A 24,192-nucleotide genomic window follows, 5' to 3' on the forward strand; every position below is an offset into this window, starting at 1 on the left:
TGTTGGTCAGTCAGGTGGAGGAAAAGAGAAAAAAAAAACCTTCCGGGACCGTGATCGAACCGCTCATAAAATAATTACATGACTTCAAACGCAGACGTGCTGTCCATTCGGCCATCAGAACTTCCAACAGCGAGAGGTAGATTCTAGATTAAACTTGATATACATGACACTTACCATCTTTGGTGCCATGCGGTTAGCTATATATATACTTAGATGTGGTCACGTGATCGGAGGGGTATATCCTGGTCTGACATCGAACAAGATGGCCGCCTTACCTAAAAATAGTTTGCGTCGTTCTACGTTTCATCGCATGTTACTCTGTAAGTGACGACTACGTGCAACTAAATGTAGAACGTCGCAAACCATTTTGAAGGAAGGAGGCCATCTTGTGTGACGTCAGACTGAGATATCTCTCCAATCAGGTGCCTACATCTAAATATAGTCAAACGCATGACACCAAAGATTCTACAAGAGATCTTTGATGGCATGAGGCTTTGGTGCAATGTTTTTCCAGGAATACCGGCAGGCCTAATGTATATGACGTGGTGCTCTGATGATGCTGCTGCTTTCTCTTCTGCGCATTGTTTATCGGACCCAGGGGGGGGGGGGGATCTTCTGGCCTCCTTACGGCTATTTTTGTACGCTTTAGGCCCTATTTGTCTTTGCGTTTACTGTGTTTCAATTTCAAGTTCAAGCAACAGCGTTCTTACTGATTTTGAGCATCAATGATCTAAAAGCAATCTTCCATCCTGTCCCAGTGTGAAATTTTCACGTTCGAAACACATCGAAACGGATAACAGGTCAAGCCCTGACCCAACATGTCATTTCATGCGGTATCACCATGGCCTTCTAAAAGTAGTCTATGGGTATCCCAGAATGTGATGACATCACATTACTAAAATTAGCAGCCTTTCAGGCAGGTGGGTCGTTTTACAGCCGAATGTGTGATGACTTGTCGGCTCGAAAGTTAGGCATGGATCTAGAGTAGAATGACAAGAAGAGACCCTATTATTAGAGAGAGTTAAAATTACAGTCAAGCTTCTCCCATGGAATTGATAGAGGGATCCAGAAAAAAATTTCATCTGAGTCATTTTCTGTCTTGGACAGGGGGATTTAGGTTAGGGGGAGGGGGTGTTCAAGATTCAAAGATAGTTTCATCGGTCGCCTGTCCGGTTGGCGAGCAGTTGTCAAACCTCAACTCCACACACTCCTCCCAAGTACTGTGGTAGCCTCTCTGATAATGGTATGCCATCATTCTTACTTATAATACCATTTTAGTAAGTGGTTGCATTTCACAGGACCACTGTTTGGCCATTTAGAAGGACTTCCTTTGTAAACGAGCGACAACCCCAACAAACACAATTTAAGAAGAGACCTAACCCAACCCTGACCTAACCCCTACTAACCCAACCCCCACCCTTACCCCTACCCCTACCACTAACTAACCCTAAACCTAACCCTCTATTCTACTGTTTCTTAGTCGTAGCTCTAAATACGGAATTCCTCCCTACCTTTTAAAAACTGAGAAATAAATGATTGACACTAGAACATTTATAATCCTTGTTTCCACCCTCAACCCCACCTATTAAATGACATATTTATTTATAAAAGCCTTTCATTCCCTTCTCAGTGAATATTGTTATAACAGTGAATTGATGTATGGTTAGGATGGTAGGTTTTGTTCAAATTCATCTCTCACACGTCTGGCTACCCAAGAAAGTTTCCATGCTAGAATGCCACTCAAACACTGTAATATCAAGCAGTGGGGAGATTTCTCACCCACACCACTCTGACTCAGAGTGTTTTCTCGCAACACAGAAAAGTGAGCAGTCTTGCTTATATTTTATAATATATAAATATATATATATATATTCAGTCGAACCTGTCTTAACGGAATCACAGAATCTCCCCACTCCTCCCTTGATATATTCCTCTTTTAATTACCTGTGTAAAACGGAAACCTGTCCAATGCAGAAACGGAAAGAAAATTTTGCTCCCTTCCGAGGGTTTTACCTGTCTTAAACGGAAAATACTTTGCTCGTTCAGCCCTGATTTGAAACAAAACTCGCAAGCTTGGTTCCGTCCCCCGACTCTAAACTCAACACCATGTCGCTGGGTGAGGAAGGGGAGTAGGGGTGCAATTTGAGGGTAGATGTTACCCCATCTATGTGAGCCCTGAACGATGAAGATGGTTAGGGGTGGTGTGGGTGTGAAATCTCACGAGTGCCAGTGAAAGTGCTCGAGTTGTGCTCCAGCACCGAAATTTTCATTGGTAGCCAGAGGCCAGAGGTGTGAAATTAGTTTGACCAATGCCTGCCGCCCTGATTGTACAGCCAGCCGAGAAAAGAGTTCCTTGAATCGTTGTTACAGGACAGTGAGATGTGGCATTGGCTGACTACTTATTACGCCGATGGGTTGGGCTAAGGGTGGTAATTGGATAAATAAGACTGAATATCTTTATCAGAGAGGATAACAGCTGAGAGGTGTGAAGTTTTGACCACTCGTGATTGCTTGCCGACCAGACAAGCTACCCTTGATCCCACTGGCTGGGCCTTTGAACCCCCTCCCCAATCACACCACTAAATTCCCCTGTCTGAGACGAATTTTTTTTCTGGCTCCCGTGATATTTCGTTTTACATAGGTTTGACTGTTTGTATATTATATTATATATATATATTTTATATATATTATATATCTAAAAGCTTTGGCCTGTACAGACCATCAGTTTAACGTGGCACTGTGGAGATTCTTCCTAAGTTGTGGGGGGGGTGGCTACACCTGAAGGCTATATCTCTATATTAGTGGACCGAATTTCACACTTATGACAAGCATCATAGTAAGGAGTCTTAAAATCCGCAATCGAGTTTGAGAAAAAAGTTTAGTATCCATGGATATGACGGCCATGTTGGATTTTGTTGACATGTCTTACATAATGAAAACCGTACTTATTTATCTTGGAAGGTGATTGTTTTTTTGCATGCATGTTAGCAAACATTAGAACTAAAAATTTGTCTGTTGATTTTTTCATAAACGAATTGGAAAATTTTTAATGAATTTTTTCCTGAGGTAGTATTCAAATTTGCAAAAGTCCGTAAAAATCCACACTCCGGACACCACCAACAAAAATCTATTCCGTATATCAAAATTTTAACGCATACATTTTTAGTATTATATCTTTTCTTCATTCTGTGAAAATTTCATGAAGGTTGGATGAAAAATGGTGGAGTTATTTAAAAAGGTATAGAGAAAAATCGCGTTTTGAGAAAAACGACCAATTAAGAAAAATAAAATATTGACTTTGTGAGGAAATGGTGGTGACAAACTTGCCGGTATGGTAAGAAATAAGGCTTTTGGGGGTTCTTATGCAATGAAATAGTTATAGGAGAGGCTGAGGAAGCTAAAAATGCCTACAACTCAAATTCCATAATTTGCAGCCGAATCGGGACTTTTGGTGTGTAAAAAGATGACACAATGCACATTTGATGACACTCAGTATTTTTATATTGATTTCATTCTAAGGGATTTGTGAGCTTGGGATAATAAATCAGTTTCCGTTTATGAAGCAAATGGGCAATACTTGTTGAAGCCAATTTTTAAATCCTTTCTTTTCATCGTTTGACTTTTCACTTTTATTTTGTCCTCAGAGTACCGGAGATCCTGTTTCTATTTTTGCTTTTGATGTTAAGGGAGCAAGTGATACCCAGGTCCAGACTGCAAAATCTTCTTTGAAGAGAATCAAAACCCTGCGCCATCCCAACATTTTAACTTTCCTGGATGGAGTGGAAGTAAGGATGAATATATTTTAAAAAATGATATTATCTTGCAGCTTTTCATTGGTCAAAATTATGTCAAATCTTTTTGGATTCTTGTGGGCAGAAAAGAGACGTACTAATGGAAAAAATTTAATTTTCCGATCCTATGTCCATAAATTCTTTTTCAAATGTTGTCATTCCATTCTTTATGGAATAGATACTGAAAGTTTCTATAAAATTACATTTGGTTTAAAAAATGTTATTTATTTAATGCAATGCTTTTAATAATCTTGATCATTGAGACTCGTGTTAAAAATGGATGTTTCCTGTGAAATTTATATAAATGTACTGTCAGGTCAACATGATGACTTTAAGATTTTCCTTGGTCATAGAACTACAAGTCAACTTCAGTCAGGGGTGGTGAAACTAATTTAAGATATTACGTTGTTAATTGATCTGTGTGAATTCTTACCATTTTGTCTCTGGCATTTGTATTTTGTAAGTTTAGGCTCCTTCTTTGAAATTAGAATCTTAATATAATTGTTTATTGTACAGACAGATAAGGTCATCTACTTCGCCACAGAACCTGTGATACCTCTAGAGACTTACCTAAGAGACCATGACAGTGAAGGCCACAATGAAGTGGCCATATCTTGGGGTCTCCACCAGGTTGTGGTAAGTGCTGAAGGTCTTGTGCATTTGCGATACTGTTGCTGTGACTTTCTGTTTATCATAATGTTAAGTGGAACATATGATTATAATGCATGCACTGAGCTGACTGGTGAACAAGCAGGGATGGAAAATATATCTGCTGGTTATTCAGACTGTAAAAGGTTCTTATGTAGTGCGAAAAGTGTTACAGATTATTAAAATTGATGATTGGAAATATAGACACTTCTTAAAAATCTATATTTTGAATCTGTTTAACAGTCTCTGGCCTTCTATGTTCGAAGACATTTATGTAAAATGTCATATTTACAGAAGGAACAAAATTATAAGATTTGACCCGATGATGCTAAAAGGTGGTAATCATATTTAATTTTCTGATTTCTTTACTTTCTTTTTCAGAAAGGTCTGTCTTTTCTAGTCAACGACTGCAGTCTCATCCACAACAATGTGTGCATGGCATCGATATTTGTGGATCCTGCAGGAGAGTGGAAGCTGGGTGGGGTGGACTATATGTACCCAGCGCAGGGGCCTGACAGTGTCCCACCCATGAAGATATTGCCTTTGCTGGAAAGATATGACTCACCTGAAAAGACAGAGGGCCGGAAAGTAAAATCAGAGAAGTGGTAAGTTCATGTTTTGTTATTGTTCAGCTTGAAAGCTTTTCTTTTTGTTTTTATTCTTATTCTTCCAATGACAGGTCTGAAACAGAAATTTGCCTTTACCTGGCTTATTTTTCAATGCTTCTTTGTTCTATTAACTCTTACAAGCCGTAAGCTTGTTCCCTGCTTTTTCACAGCAAATTTAGTTTGAAATAAGTGAAAGTTTAACATTTTCAGCATAAAAAAATAGGTTTCAAATAACATGCATGTATTACCCACCACAGTGTTCAAGAAAAAAAAATGTGGATTTGCCAGGTGCAGAATGATTATGATGAATTGGGATTTTTTAAAGAATGTATCATCTTTATACTTGCAGACTTCTAAGAGTTAAACTGTTTGTCATGTGTTTGATTGTATTTTTAATTCATAGTATGTACTGGGCAGAGTCATTTATAATATTGTGAAAATATAGGCAATGCACATTTTTTATTATGGTTTTTATTTTTTTATGTTACAGGTCTGCTGATATGTGGGGTCTGGGATGTTTGATTTGGGAAGTTTTCAATGAGAGTTTACCTCGCACTGCAGCTCTCAAGTCACCTGGGAAGGTGAGTGCATATCAGAGCAGATTTTCTTAGTTGCTTGTAAGTGTTTGTAGCTTTCAGCAAATGTTTGATATTACCTTCTTCACGGAAGAGTGTATTTGAAGAGACATTTATAGCCCTCTGCCTTTTATCAGTGGCTACTTACCAACCTTGAGGAAATGCTCTTACGTGACAATGGGACCTAGTTTTATTCTGCTATGGATTTAGTTTTGAAACGGAATGATATTTAGCACTTTACTTTACTTTACTTTACTTTTCCGATCCAGCGGCCATTTGGGTTCTAGCCCTTCGGTCTGTCGATATGGCAAAGAATTGACAGGTTTTAATCAGCTGTGCTTTGTCGCTGTATAGAGTGTTTCCGATGTCTGGGGAGGCAGGTAGGTAGGTGCTACGCAGGTCACAAAGTGCAGGGCAGTTAAAGAGGTGGTGGGGTACTGTTTCATCCTGGCAGTCGCACAACGGGCAGTCGGGTGGGGTATCCTTGCGGATCCTATTAAGGTAATATTTAGCACTCAGGTCCTTTTGTTGCAAACTGTAAGTAAGAAGTCTGTGGATGCTCCTTTAGCTCTACTGATATTGTGCCATACTTTAATGCCGATGTCTGCAGTTTAAAACTCCCAACATGACATTTTTGAACTTCGGTTATTTGGGGAATTTTCAAGGCTCTCTGTCCACTTTCTTTAGGGACCTTAGACATATAACCCTTCATTCTTGAAATTATTACAGATCATGCTTAAATTAGTAAGTACTGTCCAAAAAACAAATAAATATTTTTTTCTAGGAAATGTGTACTATAAAGCCTGGTATTGTGCCCGAAGAGTCAATGTATTTTGCCTCAGATCTTCACATTATTCTATTTTTAAGTTGTGTTTGTAAATGAGTGAATTGTCTTTTGGAAAATGCAATTTTCATTTGTTTCTCATGATAGATCCCCCAGAGCCTCATCCCAAATTACTGTGAGTTGGTTGGAGCAAATCCCAGGTCCAGGCCTAATCCTGCAAAGTTCATAGAAAGCTGCAGACAGCGCGGAGGTTTTATGCATAACACCTTCGTTGACTCCATGTTGTTTCTGGAGGAAATTCAGGTATGATCATCGATTCTGCTAATGTTTAAGTAGATCATCATGAACTTTACATTATGTAGACTATTGTTAATGTCATTTTTTGTTGTTGTTGTAATGGGAGTATTTCTTTAATTATTTTTGCATGTAAATGCTTCTGATGTGTTTCTTATTTGTTTGACAAAATTTGTTTCTTCTATTTTGAGCTTATATTTCATCGATATGTTTCCCTTATAATTAATGTGAACTCCCTCTACAATTTGTATTCCCTTGTGTTTGCATACATACTCATGCAAGGAAAGAGAATGTGGGATTTCATTTGTTGTAAGCAGAAGAGTAATTCCTAAAACTAAAATAAAAGTTATCTCCGGTGATAGCTTTTCATGTCATCTTGTCATATTTCATCCTGCTATATCCTGTTTTACATTTTTCTTTCTGATGTTATCTCATTGTGGGTGGCTGGAGGGTGCTCAGGTGTAGTTTGCTCCTTCTTTCCTATCAAACATCTATCCTCTTTTTCTCCGCTCCTTCTTTTTTTGGTGTGATTTTTACTCTTTTTTAACACCTCTAATCTTCGGCACTTATATGACCTTATTGTGTTGCAAGTGTCGCAAAACTTTTACTGAAACAAAAATCATTTCATTTTAGATAAGTTAAGATGAATCTTTATTGTCCTGACTTTGACATATTGGTGGTTTGATGTTTCATCACATAACACATAGACATACACACATGCGCACTCATACACACCCTCATACACACACACACACACATGCGCACACGAATGCACTCACACGCACACACACGCTCTTTCACACATCTTTTCTTTTATATACATATGTACATACGCACACACCTAATATACTCTTACACTCACAAACAGACCCGCAGTCACATGCATATGATATCAATAAACAATTAATTATTGTTAGCAATAATATTTAAGCTTGGTGCATAATCAGTATTCTGACAGTAATTCGATAGTATTCTGATTGTACATGTTTTAAGGTCCTGGAAATATTTATTTAACGTGATGATTAAGATGGTAGGAGTTAAATGGATGATGACAAAGATGACCTTCTGTTTCTTTCTTCTCTATTTACCAGATCAAAGACCAGGCAGAGAAGAATAAATTCTTTGCCAGTTTGACTCCATCTCTCGACTCATTTCCGTCCGCATTCTGTCGCAACAAGATTTTGCCTCAGCTTCTCAATGCCTTTGAGTATGGGAATGCTGGCTCATCAGTATTAGCTCCTATGTTTAAGGTGAGTAAGAGGAACCAACACTGAGCTCATGAGCCACAGAAAATGAATAAGCCACAGGATAAGATATTCAGTCGAACTTCTATTAGCCATCTGTCGCAGACAATCATATGTACAAATGAACGCTTCCCGTTTCACCCTTTCGGTTTTTAAAACATAATGACACTGTCCAAGATGTCCACCTGTCTGAGGCAGCCACTTTTCTCTTCGACAGTGCAAAGTTGTCTTGGACAATTTTGATTGTAGTTTTTGGGGCCTTGATCGGAAGGAATTGACAATGTGCTTTCCTCAGTTTGTGACACAAAATATACATCACATTCTCCCTTTCCTGACCTCAAAACATGACATGGTAACACTTATTAGAAACAGAGTAAAAGAATGTTGTGAAATACAGTGAATGGCTTCCTAAGACAATAACTGTGCTGTACATCATTTCAACACAACACGAGTCAGTTAGACAGCACACTTTGTCAGAACGTTGTTCTCGGGGAAAAGACGAAGTGAGAGGTACTTTTATATCTTTTGTCCAGTCGTTACCTTCCCGATGGTCATGATGCGAATCAAAGGATGCAATGGTGCTTTGATAGTTTGTTGTACAAATCTTGAGCTAAGAAAGTTAAATCTAAGTTTTATTTCTACATTTAACTCTTGACTTTGCTGTTCTGTAACTAAGGCTGAATTTAATTTGGACAACCTCGAGGAGCTAGCATTTTGTATGTACAACTGGAAAATTGTTTTGCCTTTCTTTAAATTTTGAACAATGTTTCTTATTACAGATTTAGAAACACTTTGACAGGAGGAGCTTCTATTGTGTTCAAGGAACTTTAAAAAAAAAAGTGTCAGTCATTTTTAGGACTTATATTCAAAAATAATATTTTTTAAAATCTCAGATTGGAAAACACTTGGACACAGAGGAGTACCAGAAAAAGATTGTCCCTTGTGTTGTCAAACTGTTCTCCTCACCGGACAGAGCTACTAGGGTCAAACTGCTGCAACAGGTATGATTTATTTTTGATCCAATGCTGATGGGTGATAAACGCCCTTCTGTTGTCAGCATCTTCTACTTCTTTTTAGTGCTTTTTTTGTCTTTGTGTGTTCATAGTGACAAATTGCTGTGATTATTCTGACTCGGTAATCATTGACTTTATTAGGTCATTTGTGTTCAGTGACTGTCATAAATAACTTGTTTGTGTATCTCTTTGATGTTTCATTGCTCATGATTCGTGTTCACTGTTTTGTCTGTTTTTCTTGCCGATCATACTGTAAACCATGCTGTATTGAATGTAGAATAAAACCTACCTGTTGGTCTTATTAGACTTCTGTTTGAAATAGTAACTTGAAAGCCATCTTTCTACAGTGACACTTATCCCTCCATTTTTTAAATCTGCTCTTAAAATGAGGGCTACAATAATGATCAATTTCCTGTCAATGTTTCCCTGCAGATTGAGTTCTTTGTGGAGCACCTACAGCCGGGCACTGTCAACGACCAGATCTTCCCCCATGTTAACAGTGGCTTCATGGACACAAACCCTATGGTCAGGGAGAGTACAATCAAGGTAATGTTGTAGACTTCAAGGTCTTTTAGCTACAGATAGGAGGAAGAAATGTTAATAGATTATTCTTCAATTTAGTTTGTGCAAATTTGAAATTCTTAAAATTCGGGGTCCAGATTTCAATGTCATATTTCCTAGATCATTTGTCTGATTTTTAATTCGTACAACCTGGTTCTTCATGGCTGAGTTATGTGGTGTTAATGTTAGGTGGATGTTGTGAGTGCAGATTATGTTTTTACAGCTTTTATACAGTTTCATTTAAATTTATCTTTATTTTTCCACAATCTTTTTTTTTCCACAGTATGTAGTTTTTGTCTGGGAAGGAGAAACTATCAGCAACTGTATTTTGCTGCTTTGACAGGGTTTTTTTTTTTTCAATTTAAAGAGCCTTTATATGGGTCAGATCTATAATATTTTAACTTTGTCGGTGTAGGTAGGTCAGTCCATATTTGATTTCTGCCTTCTTATTTGCACATTAGTTAGATTGAACGTGACTTACAATGCCATGAATGATTTGTCTGTCATATGTTACATCTCAGATTGACATTGACTTTTCCTTGGTCTGTCTTTTTGAAGTGTCATCAGTAGGCTTTTCGCCTTGTGTACTTTTTCTATAAGCACTTCTTTTACAATGGTTCATTGTTTCAGGCAATGTTGCATTTGGCTCCAAAACTAAACTACAAGAACCTTAATGAGGAGCTCATGAAACAGTTTGCTCGTCTTCAAGCCAAAGATGACCAGGTAAATTTGAAGGGCTTTTGTTTTAATATGTAAATGTTAACAAACAATAAATAACTTTATGTGACTTACTTTAATTGAGGATAGCTTTGAAATTGGTATGATGGTTGGGTTTTTTTCAAGTAGTACTAGTAATTTTTAAAGAGTGTAATAAATAAGCTCTGGGGAATAAGATTTATTAGAACACGGGATTGACATTGATGAAAAGGGTTTCATATAGAATAGGGAATTATGTTAGAGAAACTAAAGCTCTAGAAAGCAGCAACCATACAATGTATTTTGATCACATAACCAGAAAAAAAAAATATTTCATTGTATTTCTGAGTACTCTGAAGGGTGTGAAGGATGAAGCCCTCTTCACTTTATTTGTCGAGCAGATTTGAAGATGGATATTTTGGTGCACTTATTACTTTTGCCATTCATTCTTTCCTTGTACCTTTTATGACTTCTCAATTGAAGTATTTTTTAACAATGAAATGTAGATATTGGGTTTTTGCATCAAACAATGAATGAAAAGTCTTACTAGCGGTTCTTTGCTCAATCTCACTTTGTATTCATATGACAAGAAGATTACAAGTATTTTTTAAAATGTGAACTATGCGTTGTTTTTTTAAGGCAAACAGATAACTTGTTTCTGTTTTGTTCTTCTCATTCAGGGTGGCATTAGAACAAATACGACTGTATGCCTGGGCAAGATTGCGTGCTACATCAATCCTGCTGTAAGTATCGCTCAGTGGACCTGTGGTGCTACCCTTCAACATCCTTTAATTCTTGCATTTTTCTTATACTACTGTTTTGATTTTTTGTCATCAAGAGACGTATTGAAAGCTAATTGAGATTTGATTAAGAATATGAGAACAAATAAAGAGCAGGGAAGGATTTCCTCTTAGTTGTGCGAGATTTTGTTTCAAATGAAACATTTTGAAAAAGTTTTAACTTTTCTTGTTTTATTTCTTTACTTTTTACTTTTCAAGAGAGATTTGTTTATGTATTAGGGATTCTGTTTTTTAGTATATGAATGGCGCTCCTGTGGAAGACTAACATCGATTTTGCTGTTTGCCTTGGGGCTGAGATGGGTGGCATTGGGTGCCTCAATGTAATAACATTTTTATTTGGTTATATAACAGTTTATACTTTGTGTCCTGTTAATTTGACCTTAAAAAAAGATTCTCTTTTTCTATTGTTTAAAAATTATTTTTTTCCCCTTTTTCCCAGATGAGACAGAAAATTCTTTGCTCAGCTTTCATGAGAGCGGTGAAAGATCCGTTCCCTCCTGCCAGACAGGCAGGAATTTTGGGTATTGCTGCCACTCAGAACTTCTATCAGTTGAATGAGGTAGCACTGCGTCTACTGCCAGCCCTGTGTGCAATAACAAGAGATCCTGACAAAGGGGTTAGAGACCAGGTGAGAGATGTTATAGTATCACCTGAAACTTGCCTTGCTGATCTTGATTTGTAATTTTAAAATCCACATTTTTCCTCCTTTTTTATCTTTTAATATGGTTTGAAGATAAAATGAAAAAGTTGTAACAGACCACATCAGAGTGCTCTCTACCCAGTTTCCTTTTGAAACAAGGGGCAAGACAGAGTTCCAGACACTGAGGTGCCCCAATAGCCTGAGGTGCAGGGCATCCACCCCATCTTACTGTGTTCCCAGCTTCAGTGAGCTCGTCACATTCACTGCATAGACAGACAACTGTCGCCTCCCAAATAGATTATGCTATGGTGAGTTGATTTAAATTTCTGGCAAATGCTTTCTTGGCAGACAGGAAAAGTGCAACAGAGATTTGTTGAAGGCATCCCTAAAGCAATGTGACATTTCCCATACCACCTGGGAAGAAGGTGCTCAAGACATCCTTGTGTGATCCTTAAATTAATAAGATCTAAAGTTGCTGAATTTGAAGAGAGATGCATCAGATCCAAAGAAAAGAGATGTCAACTGAGAAAAGATGGAAAGAGCCTCACCTCCCGGGCTAGGTCAGCCCCGCACATCCCTTTACCCCAGTTGCAACAGACATTTTGAGGAGAAGATTAGCCTGATCTGACTTCTCTGCACACATCCCCTGTGATGTGCTGTCAAGGCCACTTTTACCTCAATCGGGGAACGTCATTTGAAACATGAGACAAGAAATGGAAAAATGTACATTGTTACTGTCTAGGAGACTAGAAAGTAGCTTGTAAGAGATTTTGATTAGAAGGGTGCACCTAACCATATCTTCTTGTGGTAACTGGGTATTTTTCCCCTCCCACAGGCTTTCAAAACTATCAAAGGATTTGTTTCGAAGCTGGAAAAAGTCTCTGAGGATCCTGATTTGGAGCAGGAATATGGTGAGTATTAAAAAAAGTAAAAGGGAGTGTTCACACATTCTTAGTATAATCTGTTTTAAATTGCTCATGTTATAGGTTATAATTTCGGCTGTCAAATATGGACATAGGATTTCAGAAAAAAAAGGCTATTTAGGTTTAAGTTAGTTAAGTTAGTTTATACTGTCGTAGTAGAGGTCCTTCTAAAAAAAATTCAATGCACAGTTAAACCTGTCTAAGATGACCACTCATTGTCAAGGAGAAATGTGGTCATCTTATGCAGGTGGTCTCCTAATGGACATTGTCATTATAACATAGAAAAAAATATTACGGGGGTGGGAAGTGGTTGTTTGTACAGGTAATTATTTTTTTCTGTATGAAATGTTGCTAATTACCTGCTGACCCATCAGGCACCCGAGCTCAAAATAATTATTCTTTTCAGGTTTTTTTTTAGTTAATACTTTTGTCTCATATCTTGTTACGTCTGAATTCCAGTGGTTAGGTAACGGTACTGATAATTGTGAGATAGCGGGTATGCAGGTTTAAGGCCCAGCTTGGTTTGATGTTTAGTCCTTAGGAAAGGCTCTTTACATGAATTTACCCATTTGGCTCTGTCCTAATGAAAATGGGTAGACATTAAATTTGTATGTTGCGGCTCTAAAGTAACTTTACAGTGTTGCAAGGCTATGCAATACAACAATTGTGCACATTTTTTTTTCCATCTCATTTATCATCTCTTCAAGCTTCAACAATCTTTATGTGGTCTCTGCTTCGTGAGTAGTTTTGTTTAATATATAGACCATTTACAACCAGTCGAAGAAAAGAACTTTAAAAAATGACCTGCCGTCCATTCCACAGAGAAAGAAGTGATGTCCGGCAACACATCGGGTGCAGCATCCTCTGGCTGGGCGGGCTGGGCAGTTACTGGCATGTCCTCTCTCACCTCCAAGATCTATAACAAGTCCACACCAAAGCCTCAAGGAGGGGCTACCAAAAGTAAACTGTGCTTGATATTGTTGATATTGCTCACTTTTAGTTTAAATTTTGGTTGCGTTTAATGCTTCTTTTCAGCCCAATTTGTTTCTGTTTCAGAATCAGGGTCAGTGTGTGTTGGGGGGGTTTTTGTGGAGGTTTTTTTTTTTCATTCACTGTGACTGTAAAAGTCTAAAATTAAAACCAAAGTCGTGGCGGTTTGGGGGGGGGGGGGGTAGGGAGGAGAAGGGGTGTGATAATTAAATATTCTGTCCCCTCCCCTGGCTCCACTACCTCACCCCCTATTCTTACGGGTAAGTGTAGCCTACTTGTGTGATATTTTGTTAGAGCTGTACAGTTGCTGCTTTTTTGCCTTCATCTTTACTCTTACCTCTGAGCAAAGTGCGCCATCTTGGTCGTAGTCTGTCTGTGTCTGGATGATGAATTCATTCCCGTAACTCACTCACTGCCATACCCGAACCCTGTCGGGTGATCCGCGTAGACGGCTGCCTGCCAAACCCGAAACCCGTCGGGTGCGTTTTTACTACTATTTTTCAAACATTCCCCGACGCGTTTCGGGCTTGGCAGTCAGAAGTAGGCGACATAAGCCAGTTTAGTTTCGATTCCACATTGTTGCAGTAACTTCCCTTGAATAAGCTACTTAAAAATCAGACTTTTTCGAACTCACCCGAAACGAACTAAAAACTACTGACGCTCAGTTACGATGGCGATGAGGTCGGAAAATTTGAATTGAGGGACCCATTCGTCAATAAAGGGTCAGATTTAGATCTTTTTGCAGATGATAGTGATGATGAACCATCATACAGAGTTGATAATGAGTATAGGAGAGGTGCGGACACAAGTGAAGATGAAAATTGTGCTAGATCTAGGCCTAGATCTAGAATCGGGTGTTCCCCATGCTCAGACCTATGATCCGATGCTTCCCTGTCCCAGTTCAGGCCCGTCACGCAAACGTCAAAGATCACACAACGTAGATTTAGACCCCAAATGATAGGAATACAGATACAGCTGACATAGACCCTCCTATGTCTACACAACTAACTTCAAATAGTGGCACCCCTCTCCCAGTGGCCGTGCCCCGTCCTGCAACCACACACCCTGATGTTAATGCTCAAGATGAGTGGACTGATGACTTAAATGATATTCCAGTAATATAAAATTTGTCAGATATCTTTTCAAAGTGACTTTTCAACATTTGTCAGTTGATACAACATCTATTTCTTGCAGAGATAAAGATATAAAGGCATGCATATCGACTGAATGTACCAAGCACCTAAATGTTATATAAAAGTTTTTTTGCTCGATTTTGCCTCATATTCAGAAACTCGTTAAATTTCACTCGGTAAAGGTATCACAAAATTTTTTTGGGATTTGTTGAGTATGTTTCAATATCATTGTTTGTGGAAAAGTTCAGTGCTGTACACAAAATAATAAGCTCACAGTGAGGTTTTGAGAATGGTCCCGAAAGCCTGGCATTCCTCAGTTATCCTGCCGAGAAATGCCTGGCAGTGAGTGAGTTAAAAAACCCTTCAAACTTATTCTAAACTTATGTGGTGAATTTTTTGTTTTTTTTGTATTACAGCTCCTGAAACATCAAGTGCAGGAAACCAACCAGCTTCCAAATCGTCGTCCACACCCAGTGCTCCCTCAGCGGCATCTGGACTCTCTGCCACAAGCAAGAAATCTGACTTTGGCTTTCAAGATCAAGATGCTGATGATGATGATGATGATGCAGAAACCAAGAGTGATGATGATGAACCTAAAGGCGGTGGCTGGGATGATGTTGAGGACTGGGGAGATTTAGATGTGAGTACTGTGGAAATTGTTCAAGAATGCCACGCATTGTCGAGGAGGAAAGTGGTCGTTTTAGGCAGATTAATGCCTTGGACGGTGTCATTATGATAGCGTAGAAAAATAAACTCAATTGGGCAAGTAGGAAGTGGTCATTTGCTCTCGTTATTGCTTTTGACAGGTGGCTGTTACGGCATGTTTGACTGTACTTTTAGATTTTGACCTGCATAGAACACTTGGGGGGGCTCTCGTGGCCTAGAGGTTAAGGTGTTGGCCTCTCATTCAAAGGTCCCGGGTTCGAATCCGGGTAGCAACCGAAAAATTTTCTTCTCTAAAATTGTCTCCTTTCACCTCCTTTCCTGCTCTCTAGCAATGTTCTGTTGTCTGCTTTCAATTCCATTTTCTGCCCCCACCCCCTCACCTCCTTTGCCCCCTCCTCTGGGCTCCTGACTCTTTCTGCAGCCTTTCTACTGCTACTCCTTGGCTCCTCCTTACTGCTGTCTTTCTGCCACACCCCTGATCTTCTGGTAGGAAAGATCTACACCTAGCCTTCTCGGACAAGGGCGAAAAATCTCGGAGGGCCCGTGTGCAAGTTGCGCACGTTAAAGATCCCTTGGTGGTCTAAAATCGATAAGAGTAGGCTTCGGCCGCCACCCGGGCAAAATTCAAAATTTCCTACCAACTGAAGATATTAGGTGTGTCCCGCGCGCTCATATGACCTATGCAGTTGCGAGCGCCGTAAAACACTTTACAAATACAAAAACAAAAACAAATAGAACACTTGTCATGGCTTTGTACTCACGGGTCTTGATCCTGTCTAAGTTTGTGTGCTAGATCAGAGGTCCAGGTTCTTGAAATATAAAAATCTTACTGTTGACAGGCTTGTTGGCACCATTATAATAGAAAAGAATAGAGTGGGGTTTCTGTGGGTGGTTTTTTTTTTGTATGGTCTGCTCCTTTCTCTTTTCTGAATTTTCAGTACATTTGTTTCCTTCACTATCCCTTTTTTGTTTCTGTCTGTCTGTCTTGCTTTTTCTCTGCTTTCATAATTCCCCTCTTTCACCCTAGTACTAGGTACGAAGAGTATGTGCCTCAAAGAAGGGTTTTCCACCTGTCTCTGTTCACTGGGTTATCTCCTCTGGCGTAGATGACCATTATTGCGTGGATGTGCTTCTCGTTTCTTAAATATTGTTGCCTTAGTCAGTTATAGTTGGAATATAACTGCTGCTGTGCCAGCTTAGTGTAGGTTTCTTCTAAACTTGACCCTGTTTGGTTTGTTGTTCCTCTCTGTAGGAATCCAGCAAAGGAGACAATATCACCAGTGCTGCTGATGGTGGCGGATGGGACGATGATGAGGATTGGGGAAGCTTGGAGGATACTGGTTTTTCAGCTAAGGTAATTATTTTTCCTTTCCATTGTGTCTTATCTTTGTAATTTTGAAAGTCTGAGGGGATGGAGGAGGAGGAGAAGGGATAAGGTTGAAGGGGGTGGGGGATGAAATTTTATATTTTCAAGGCTATATCATCAGTGTCTGTTTAGTGCTGAGAGGAGTGAGAGGACTGTAGGACTGTGTTGGCATATATATTCACAAAGATACACACTCACTCTCTTTCTCTCTCTCTCTCTCTCTCTCTCTCTCTCTCTCTCTCTCTCTCTCTCTCTCTCTCCCCTCTCTCTCTCCCCCCCCTCTCTCCCCCCCCTCTCTCCCCCCCCCTCTCTCTCTTTCACTCACTCACGCGTTAAACTTAGATACATGCATCATTTCTTTTCTAAGTATAATGACAGGATCTTTGCCATGAATTAAGAAATAAAGTTAGAAGGGATCTATTGATATTTACTCTATAGGTTTTGTTTCCAGCCTTTTGCCCTGACTTTTTTTCAGCCTGCTGCAAAGCCCTCAGATCCTTTTGACAGAACAAAGCTAAAACCTGAAGAGGATGAGTTTGTCTCTACCAGGGGCTCAGGTCTTCCTACCACTGGCTCGTACAACTGGGGCGGTGAAGATGAACAAGGTGGTGACTTCTTCAACTCAGTGGTGGTATGTGGTTTTTAGCGCTATGAGAATACCAGAATCGGTTTACCAATTTGTAGCATTATTCAACAACTACCGGTCCTGAGTTTTTTTCCCAGTGTTTTTTTCTAGGAGGCTTGTCTTTCTCTGAGGCGGATTCAAATTATGAAACAAAATGTAGGGTTTTTATAATGAGTGTTGAACACCCAGCTAGACAGGTAGAGAAGTTATGTTGAAGACAAGCTCCGCATTGTGGAAGTTTCATTGTTTGTTTCTAGCTTGAAAGACTTTCAGTCGACTTTTCGTATAGGTATAGGGGCTTGCTGGGCAGAATATACCATGTATAAAGTAGTTAAAATAGAATCTATACAGAATGGGTGCTGCTTTGACCTCAGAAAGGTGCCAGCTGGGGAGTTGCAAACCCATTTTCTCCCTTTTCTTTCCTTTCTTTTTTTTGTGAGTAAAAAAATTGGAAAATAAGACTTGGGAGACTTGCTTCTTCTAATTCTTAGTATTGTCCAGACAATCTCTGCGTTAATGTTGGTGGTGTTGGGAGCTAAACTGTTCCTCCTACGTTTTTGTTTCTGTTCTCCTTTGTTTTCTGCTTCCTGGCAAAGAGGGGTCATAGTTGTTCAACTCACAGTAGTTCCCAATTTGTTGAACATACCTCTTTTTTAAAGTAGGCTACATCATGTGTGTACATTGGAGTCAGCTTTAATCGAAGTCTGCAGGGCTGTCGGATTTTCTTTGGTTTAGACAGGTATTTGTTTAGAGAGGTCGCTTAAATAGAAGGAAAAGTATCGGGGATTTTATTTTCTTTCGGTTTACTACTGTTTTCAGAATAACTGTTAGCCCTAAGTGGATTGCTCTAGATAATATATATTGTGGTCGCAACTATGCTTCGTGTAACTTGTAGCTGTACAACCTTCTTAATAATCGTTCTCCTTTAAAAAATGTTTAATTTATTTTTTAAATTGACATACTCATTTGAAAGGCTCGACTGATATGCAGTCTAATAAAATGTTTTAAAAGCAATGTCTTAATAAGATAATACTGTTCATTTTTCCAAGCGAATGTTGAATACTGAATGATTTGACGTAATATATATTTGTAGAGTACCAAAAAACCAAGATCGAAATCCAGCACTCCGTCCCGCGACACACCCCCGAGACAGACGCCTCCAAGGGATTCCCCGGCCAGATCTAGTCCAGCAAGAAAATCTCCCTCTCCAGCCCCTTCATCGGCCCGCAAACTCAGCAAGCCGTCTACTGGCGCCTGGGAGGACGCGGGCTGGGGAGATGACGCATCGACTCAAGGAATAGGAAGTGGCACAACAGGAAGTGGAGGAGGAACCAGCGGCTGGGATGACGATAGTGGTGGTGGCTGGGGAGGTGACGAGTGGGGTGGTCTTGAAGGTGAGCAACACTTTTATTGAGGTGGATGTTGTCGATTTGGTTGGCAAACAATGTATTTTGAGCATGGAAACTTAAGCTGTGTAGTTATAAAAAGTATTAACACTTTGCCGCCACATCTCGCCAATTAGCCATGTTTACCACCCAGTTTCTTTGGATTTTCCCCCTAATGCCTTTGCCTTTGATGACAAGGGTTTTTACTCTTTGAGCCTTGTGATACCAAAGTGTTACGAATATACATTTTGTTTGGGTTTAAAGCCCGTTTCAACAGTTATAGGCCTACTATTTATGAGGCAGGACCTCTAGATTCTTGTCAATCTCGAGTGGCCAAGTGGATGAAGAGCCGCACAGACTCCTAAAAATTAAGAATGCCCCAATGGGGATTTCAGTCACAGTATCCTCCCTTGTTCCCGTTGATGGAATTACTTCATCCCTCTATTATTAGATGGTGGTGGTATTATACCTCTTGTTTTTAATTATTATCTTCTGAATAAATGACATGAAATGCATCTCACAACACATAAGCTTCAATACTGTATTGTATGTAGTTTTGCAGTATATATATTATATATATATATATATATATATAAAAGGCTCCCCAGAGACACAGGAAATACTGTTTTTGTTCATGTCAGTTCTTCTTGAATTATCCTTTTTGTTCAGAGATGTAGTACAGTAGTCTCCGCCTAAACGCACGTTTTCGTCATATGATGAGGTTTTTTTTTACTGTATAATTTAGACGTACAAATACACTGTCACTTCTTTTAGACGTACACTTCTCAATAAAGGACCGAAAAAACAATGAAAGAAATAGTGTACTGATTGGATTCAACTTCTCAGTAATCATTCTTCTATTCTACATCTTCTGAAGCCATGATTGGTGCAAATTGTAACAGACAGTAGAGAGGCTGCAAATCTCTCAATTCATAAATTATACATATAGGCCCGGTGTGATGGATCAGATCATGAGCTTTTTATGATGGCATTGTTTGAAATTTTAAAAACTATTGCTATCCGCCGCTTTGAGAGGGACTTTATGTAAGAATCAGGGAATGAAATTGAAGATGTTAAAAGTTTGTTAATAGTATAATAGTTATAAAAATTAAGTATTACATGTTTATAGCCCAAAACCTAGTTTTATTGGATGCTCATTGCACTTTTAAAGGCAAGAAGAAACGATTCAAGAAATGTTATGATTTTGAATAGTTTGAAAATAGACTTCATGGTAATCATTTACACATGTGACCGTCGGTTTGGACTATATCTCGTTTTAGACTGGTCCCTAATGGTGAGTGTTTTATGTTCCTATCAACCGAATTTAGATAATTTAGGAGTCGGACTGCTTGACCTGTTGTTAGAGCCAGCCTGCACAGATTGGAAATCAACATCCTATCAGAAATAGGCCTATGGTTAAACTTTATTTTTAAAAACTTACTCATTTTAGAATGGAACTTATATTTTTAGCTTGCCATGGCAAAGAACCTATACACGAGAAACACACAGGTGGAATGGTCGCTGAATTTTTCAGCCGTCTAAATAGTGTAGATCTACTGTAATTCTTGTTTGGGGTACGGTAATTTAAAAATTGTTTTCCCACCACTTTCAGGTACCAGCTCCAGAGGTGGAGAGACAGAGGCTGAGAGACTTAAGAGGGAAAAGGCAGAGAAACGACAGCAAAGACAGAAAGAGTTGCAGGAAAAGAGAGAAGCCAGAAAGTCTAGTGGAGCCATGAAACTTGGAGCCAAGAAAGTGCCAGACTTCTCATGACATGATTTGACACGCCAAAGTTGAGAATTTGTTGGAGGTTTTTTTTTGCTTTTTGGGTTGTATCTCTGGTATTTTTGGCAAATTTAGCTAGTCTCTGACCCACAATTTTGATTGCAATGCTGTGTGACGACATCTGAATGGACTCTTTGTGCAGGTCAAAAACCTTGTGTCTGTTTGTATCAAAACCAGGGTGGCCAGATTATGTTTGTTGATCATCCACATCTGATGTGCAACTCTTATTCTATTCAGAGCGGAAATTACTGGTGCGGTAGTGCAAATTGTATTGTTCAAACTTCAGCTGTATTCGCTTGAAGAAAAGGAAAACGATATCTATTTCTGTCTCTGGTTTGAAAGAGATTGGGTCACAGAGATGCAGATTGATAAATCAACAGTCTTACAATTATCATCCTGAGTAAATAAGTAAGACACTGGTAGAATCAAGAGGAATAGCAGAGCAGTGAATCTCTCTAATCCTCTTGGGCGTACTCACCATTTTCATAGCAGTACAATTACGCTTACAAGTCAACACTTGTTGAAATCAGTTCACATTACTTCGATTTTGTGTGTAGACTCAAGTATTCTACCAGTACTAGATTTTCAGATTTTCTATGGAGAAGAACGAATGCCTCTTCTGCTTTGCTCACTGCTCCGAGACTCAGGAGCTTGTTGTATTTTTGTCTTTTACTCTTACTTAATAATAATAATGATGAGATTAGATTCCATTTACCTAGCATGCTATCACATACAAGTATAAGCTCTGAAGGCTTTACATTGATGACATGATTACTTACCTCATTCACACAAGAAAAAACATTTCTCGTAAACAACAAAGCTAGTTCAACGCTCACTATATTATAAGGAAGAATTTCCTCAGTGATAAATGAGTTATATACTCAATGAGTTATATACTCATAAGGACAGTTGTGAAAACAAGACATATCAGCACCCACTAACACACTCCACCTAAGACTTTAATAAATGAATTTTAAGCAATCGCTTTAAAAGTACTGGTATAAGGATTTGTTTCTCTCTAGTCCTGGGGCAAGGAGTTTGAAATTTTAGGGTCAGAAAATGAAAAACTTCTCTCACCAAAAGATTTTAATTTTTATTCTAGGTGCTCTGAATTTTCTGCGAGTGGGTATGTGTGACCAGGCCTGGAATTGTATAAGATGCGGACACAAGGTTTTTGTCTTATCTACTATGTAGATGATTTATTGGTCTGACTTGATAGCAAATTGTTTTTTGATTCAGCCTGTAAATTTTCTGTTCTTAGTGACAGTTCCTGTTGATTTGTGTAACATGTTTACCTACCGTCCTGGTGACAATTCAAGTAACAGCTTATCCGAATTGTTTGTTTAGATGTCTATTACTGTTAGTGTGAATGGTTAGATATGTTCTCACTGCTGGAATGCTTGAAAATGGACATGGGTATAAATTTGTTTGGCTCGTATTCCTGTCTTTGCTTTTCATTAAATAGCTAGTCCCCTACACTACACTGTCATGTTACATACAGTGGAATTCAGTTGTATCAAACATTTACATACTGGCATTGTATAACTGTTTACAACACAACAACATATATATGTCCAATTATTTTTTAAGTTGAGGTTCAAAATTTATCTTGTTTTTGCACTTTGAAGTTTTAGTCTTAGTTGATAATTCTGACATATCAAATATTCAAGTACAGGTTGAAAATAAAAGCAAAATTTGACAAATCTGGGCTTACTGTTAATTTTAAAAAACCAATAAGGATCAGAGCTGGGATTTTCCGTAGTTTAATCGCAGCTTTAGTTCTTAGGGACAAAAAATATTTGCATGTTGAATGACTTTAAAAAGATAAAACAAAGAGCTATGTTGTGAGACAACGGTAGAAAAAGAACCCTTCTGGGCAGGAAAATACTTGTAATCAACTTTTGCTTACCTATCACTGGCCCAAGTATTAAACCTATGTACATTTGAAGTCATATTTATGAGCCCAAGTATTTAAATGTGAATGGATTCCACTGTGTATCATTATTTGCTCCAGCTGATGAGTTGGAAGTGTGCCTTGTAGGTTGTAAAATGGTTTAGGAGTTAATTTTAAAATATTAACTTAATGTCCCTCTTTGTTTATATTCTTCTTCTATCACTCGATGTGCAATTTTCACATGTCTATCATATTTTTGATACTTCATGGATGTCTGTATTCAACAGCAGCCAAAGGTTTTGTGTAGGAATCTTTCTTCTTTGTATGTTACTGATATTTAAAGATAATTGTAAAGGGTAATTTACATACAATTTTCATTTTGTGTTGTGGATTCAAGGTTAATCGATGCTTTAGGAATCAGCTTGAATGTAAAGTCTGAGGGTTTTATAACATGTAAGGAGTTACAAGAAACTGCAATAGACTTTGTTGAACATGAAGCTCTATAGCATAAAATACTATCATCATGAAAGGATTTCAAATCCATCTTTTTTCCCCCCTCTTTAGTCTATCATTGCAACTTCCCTTTACCCCAAATCAGCTTAACACAAAGAAATTTTCCAGTTCCTTGAAACCTGTGGTTTAGGATGTTACTGTACATGTATCTATGTAAAAGTAACTTACTGAAGAGGGCAAAAAAATGTTCTGGAAGAAACACAAAAGACGAAAGTGGACTCATATTATGAGAAATAGATCAGAAGCTGTTAGTGTTGGTCGACATTGTGTTAATGTTAAGCGTAAACTCAACCTCAAGGGACAAAGGGACTGGGGGGGAGCTCTTATGCAATGCTCTTTGTCAACTGTGCAGCTACAAACTTTCTTACAAGTTAGATCTTTTAAAAGGCTAGTGTGTCCATCTTTTTAAATTTGTCTCTTGCTTGGTATTCATGCTTCTGTGGGACTTACTGCCAGAATGTTTTCTGCCTCAGACTCAGACCTTTCATTTCTCCTGCAAGACATTTAAGTTTGAGATCTATAGAAATAGTTTGCAAATTTGTTACAGTATGTTCAATCATGGTGGAGGAATTTATTTTGCTATGCGGTTTTAAAGGCTTGCATTTTATTTAAGATACATCATATCAAATTATCTTGTTAAGCAGCTAACTGCTTTGAGTTGCAATCTTTCGTGAGAGAAAAAACATAAGTGTTTTGAAGAATGGAGACAACTTGGCTAGTTGTGACAAGGCGAGGCATACCCAATACTACTATGCAAGACATTTTATCTGCATGCTCATAAAGGCAGAGTTTCATAAAACCCTTCCACTATAAATAAACTGTCTTTACTGGTTTGGGATTTTGTTTTTTTAAGAAGGTGACATAACTTGGTTACCATATGTGTGTGTGCCTAAAGAAAGGTACCAAAAGTCGCCACAGACCAGTTTGAGCTACAAGCTGATATTTATGACAAAAAATCACTTTTTTGACCAAACTGTGTTTCCTTAAAAAAATGATAGTTCCACCATTGTTTGTTTACAATCTGTTAAAAGAGTTTTCATTGATTTGACTTCTAAATATTTTATTTTGAGGGTAGGGTAGGTCATAAAGTAGATAATGAAAACTGTTTTTAAAAGGTGTTATAAAATCTATTCTTGAAGCATGTTTTCTCTTCCCCGCTATGTTTTACCATGGAATTCTAATTATGATATATTGATGTCAAATAAATGCCCAATTGGAAATGAATTTTCCATGAATAAATACATTAGAATCAACTGAA

General features: G+C 38.4%; 1 protein-coding gene across 1 annotated transcript in view; it reads left to right on the forward strand.

Annotated features, from left to right (window-relative positions):
• LOC101853483 (N-terminal kinase-like protein) overlaps positions 1-24,192 on the forward strand; it is a 26,955-nt gene extending 2,763 nt beyond the window's left edge. Inside the window, exons 2-19 of the mRNA XM_013086623.2 lie at positions 3,645-3,785; positions 4,308-4,427; positions 4,821-5,044; positions 5,538-5,628; positions 6,554-6,709; positions 7,792-7,950; positions 8,838-8,945; positions 9,390-9,503; positions 10,149-10,241; positions 10,895-10,957; positions 11,454-11,642; positions 12,490-12,565; positions 13,400-13,537; positions 15,117-15,340; positions 16,619-16,720; positions 17,208-17,363; positions 18,451-18,751; positions 20,355-24,192. Of these exons, the coding sequence (XP_012942077.1) occupies positions 3,645-3,785; positions 4,308-4,427; positions 4,821-5,044; positions 5,538-5,628; positions 6,554-6,709; positions 7,792-7,950; positions 8,838-8,945; positions 9,390-9,503; positions 10,149-10,241; positions 10,895-10,957; positions 11,454-11,642; positions 12,490-12,565; positions 13,400-13,537; positions 15,117-15,340; positions 16,619-16,720; positions 17,208-17,363; positions 18,451-18,751; positions 20,355-20,515 (2,616 nt within the window). The 3' untranslated portion in view covers positions 20,516-24,192. The remainder of the gene's footprint in view (positions 1-3,644; positions 3,786-4,307; positions 4,428-4,820; positions 5,045-5,537; positions 5,629-6,553; positions 6,710-7,791; positions 7,951-8,837; positions 8,946-9,389; positions 9,504-10,148; positions 10,242-10,894; positions 10,958-11,453; positions 11,643-12,489; positions 12,566-13,399; positions 13,538-15,116; positions 15,341-16,618; positions 16,721-17,207; positions 17,364-18,450; positions 18,752-20,354) is intronic.

Source organism: Aplysia californica, unplaced genomic scaffold (genome assembly GCF_000002075.1).
Source record: "Aplysia californica isolate F4 #8 unplaced genomic scaffold, AplCal3.0 scaffold00486, whole genome shotgun sequence".
Classification (NCBI taxonomy): Eukaryota; Metazoa; Mollusca; class Gastropoda; order Aplysiida; family Aplysiidae; genus Aplysia; species Aplysia californica.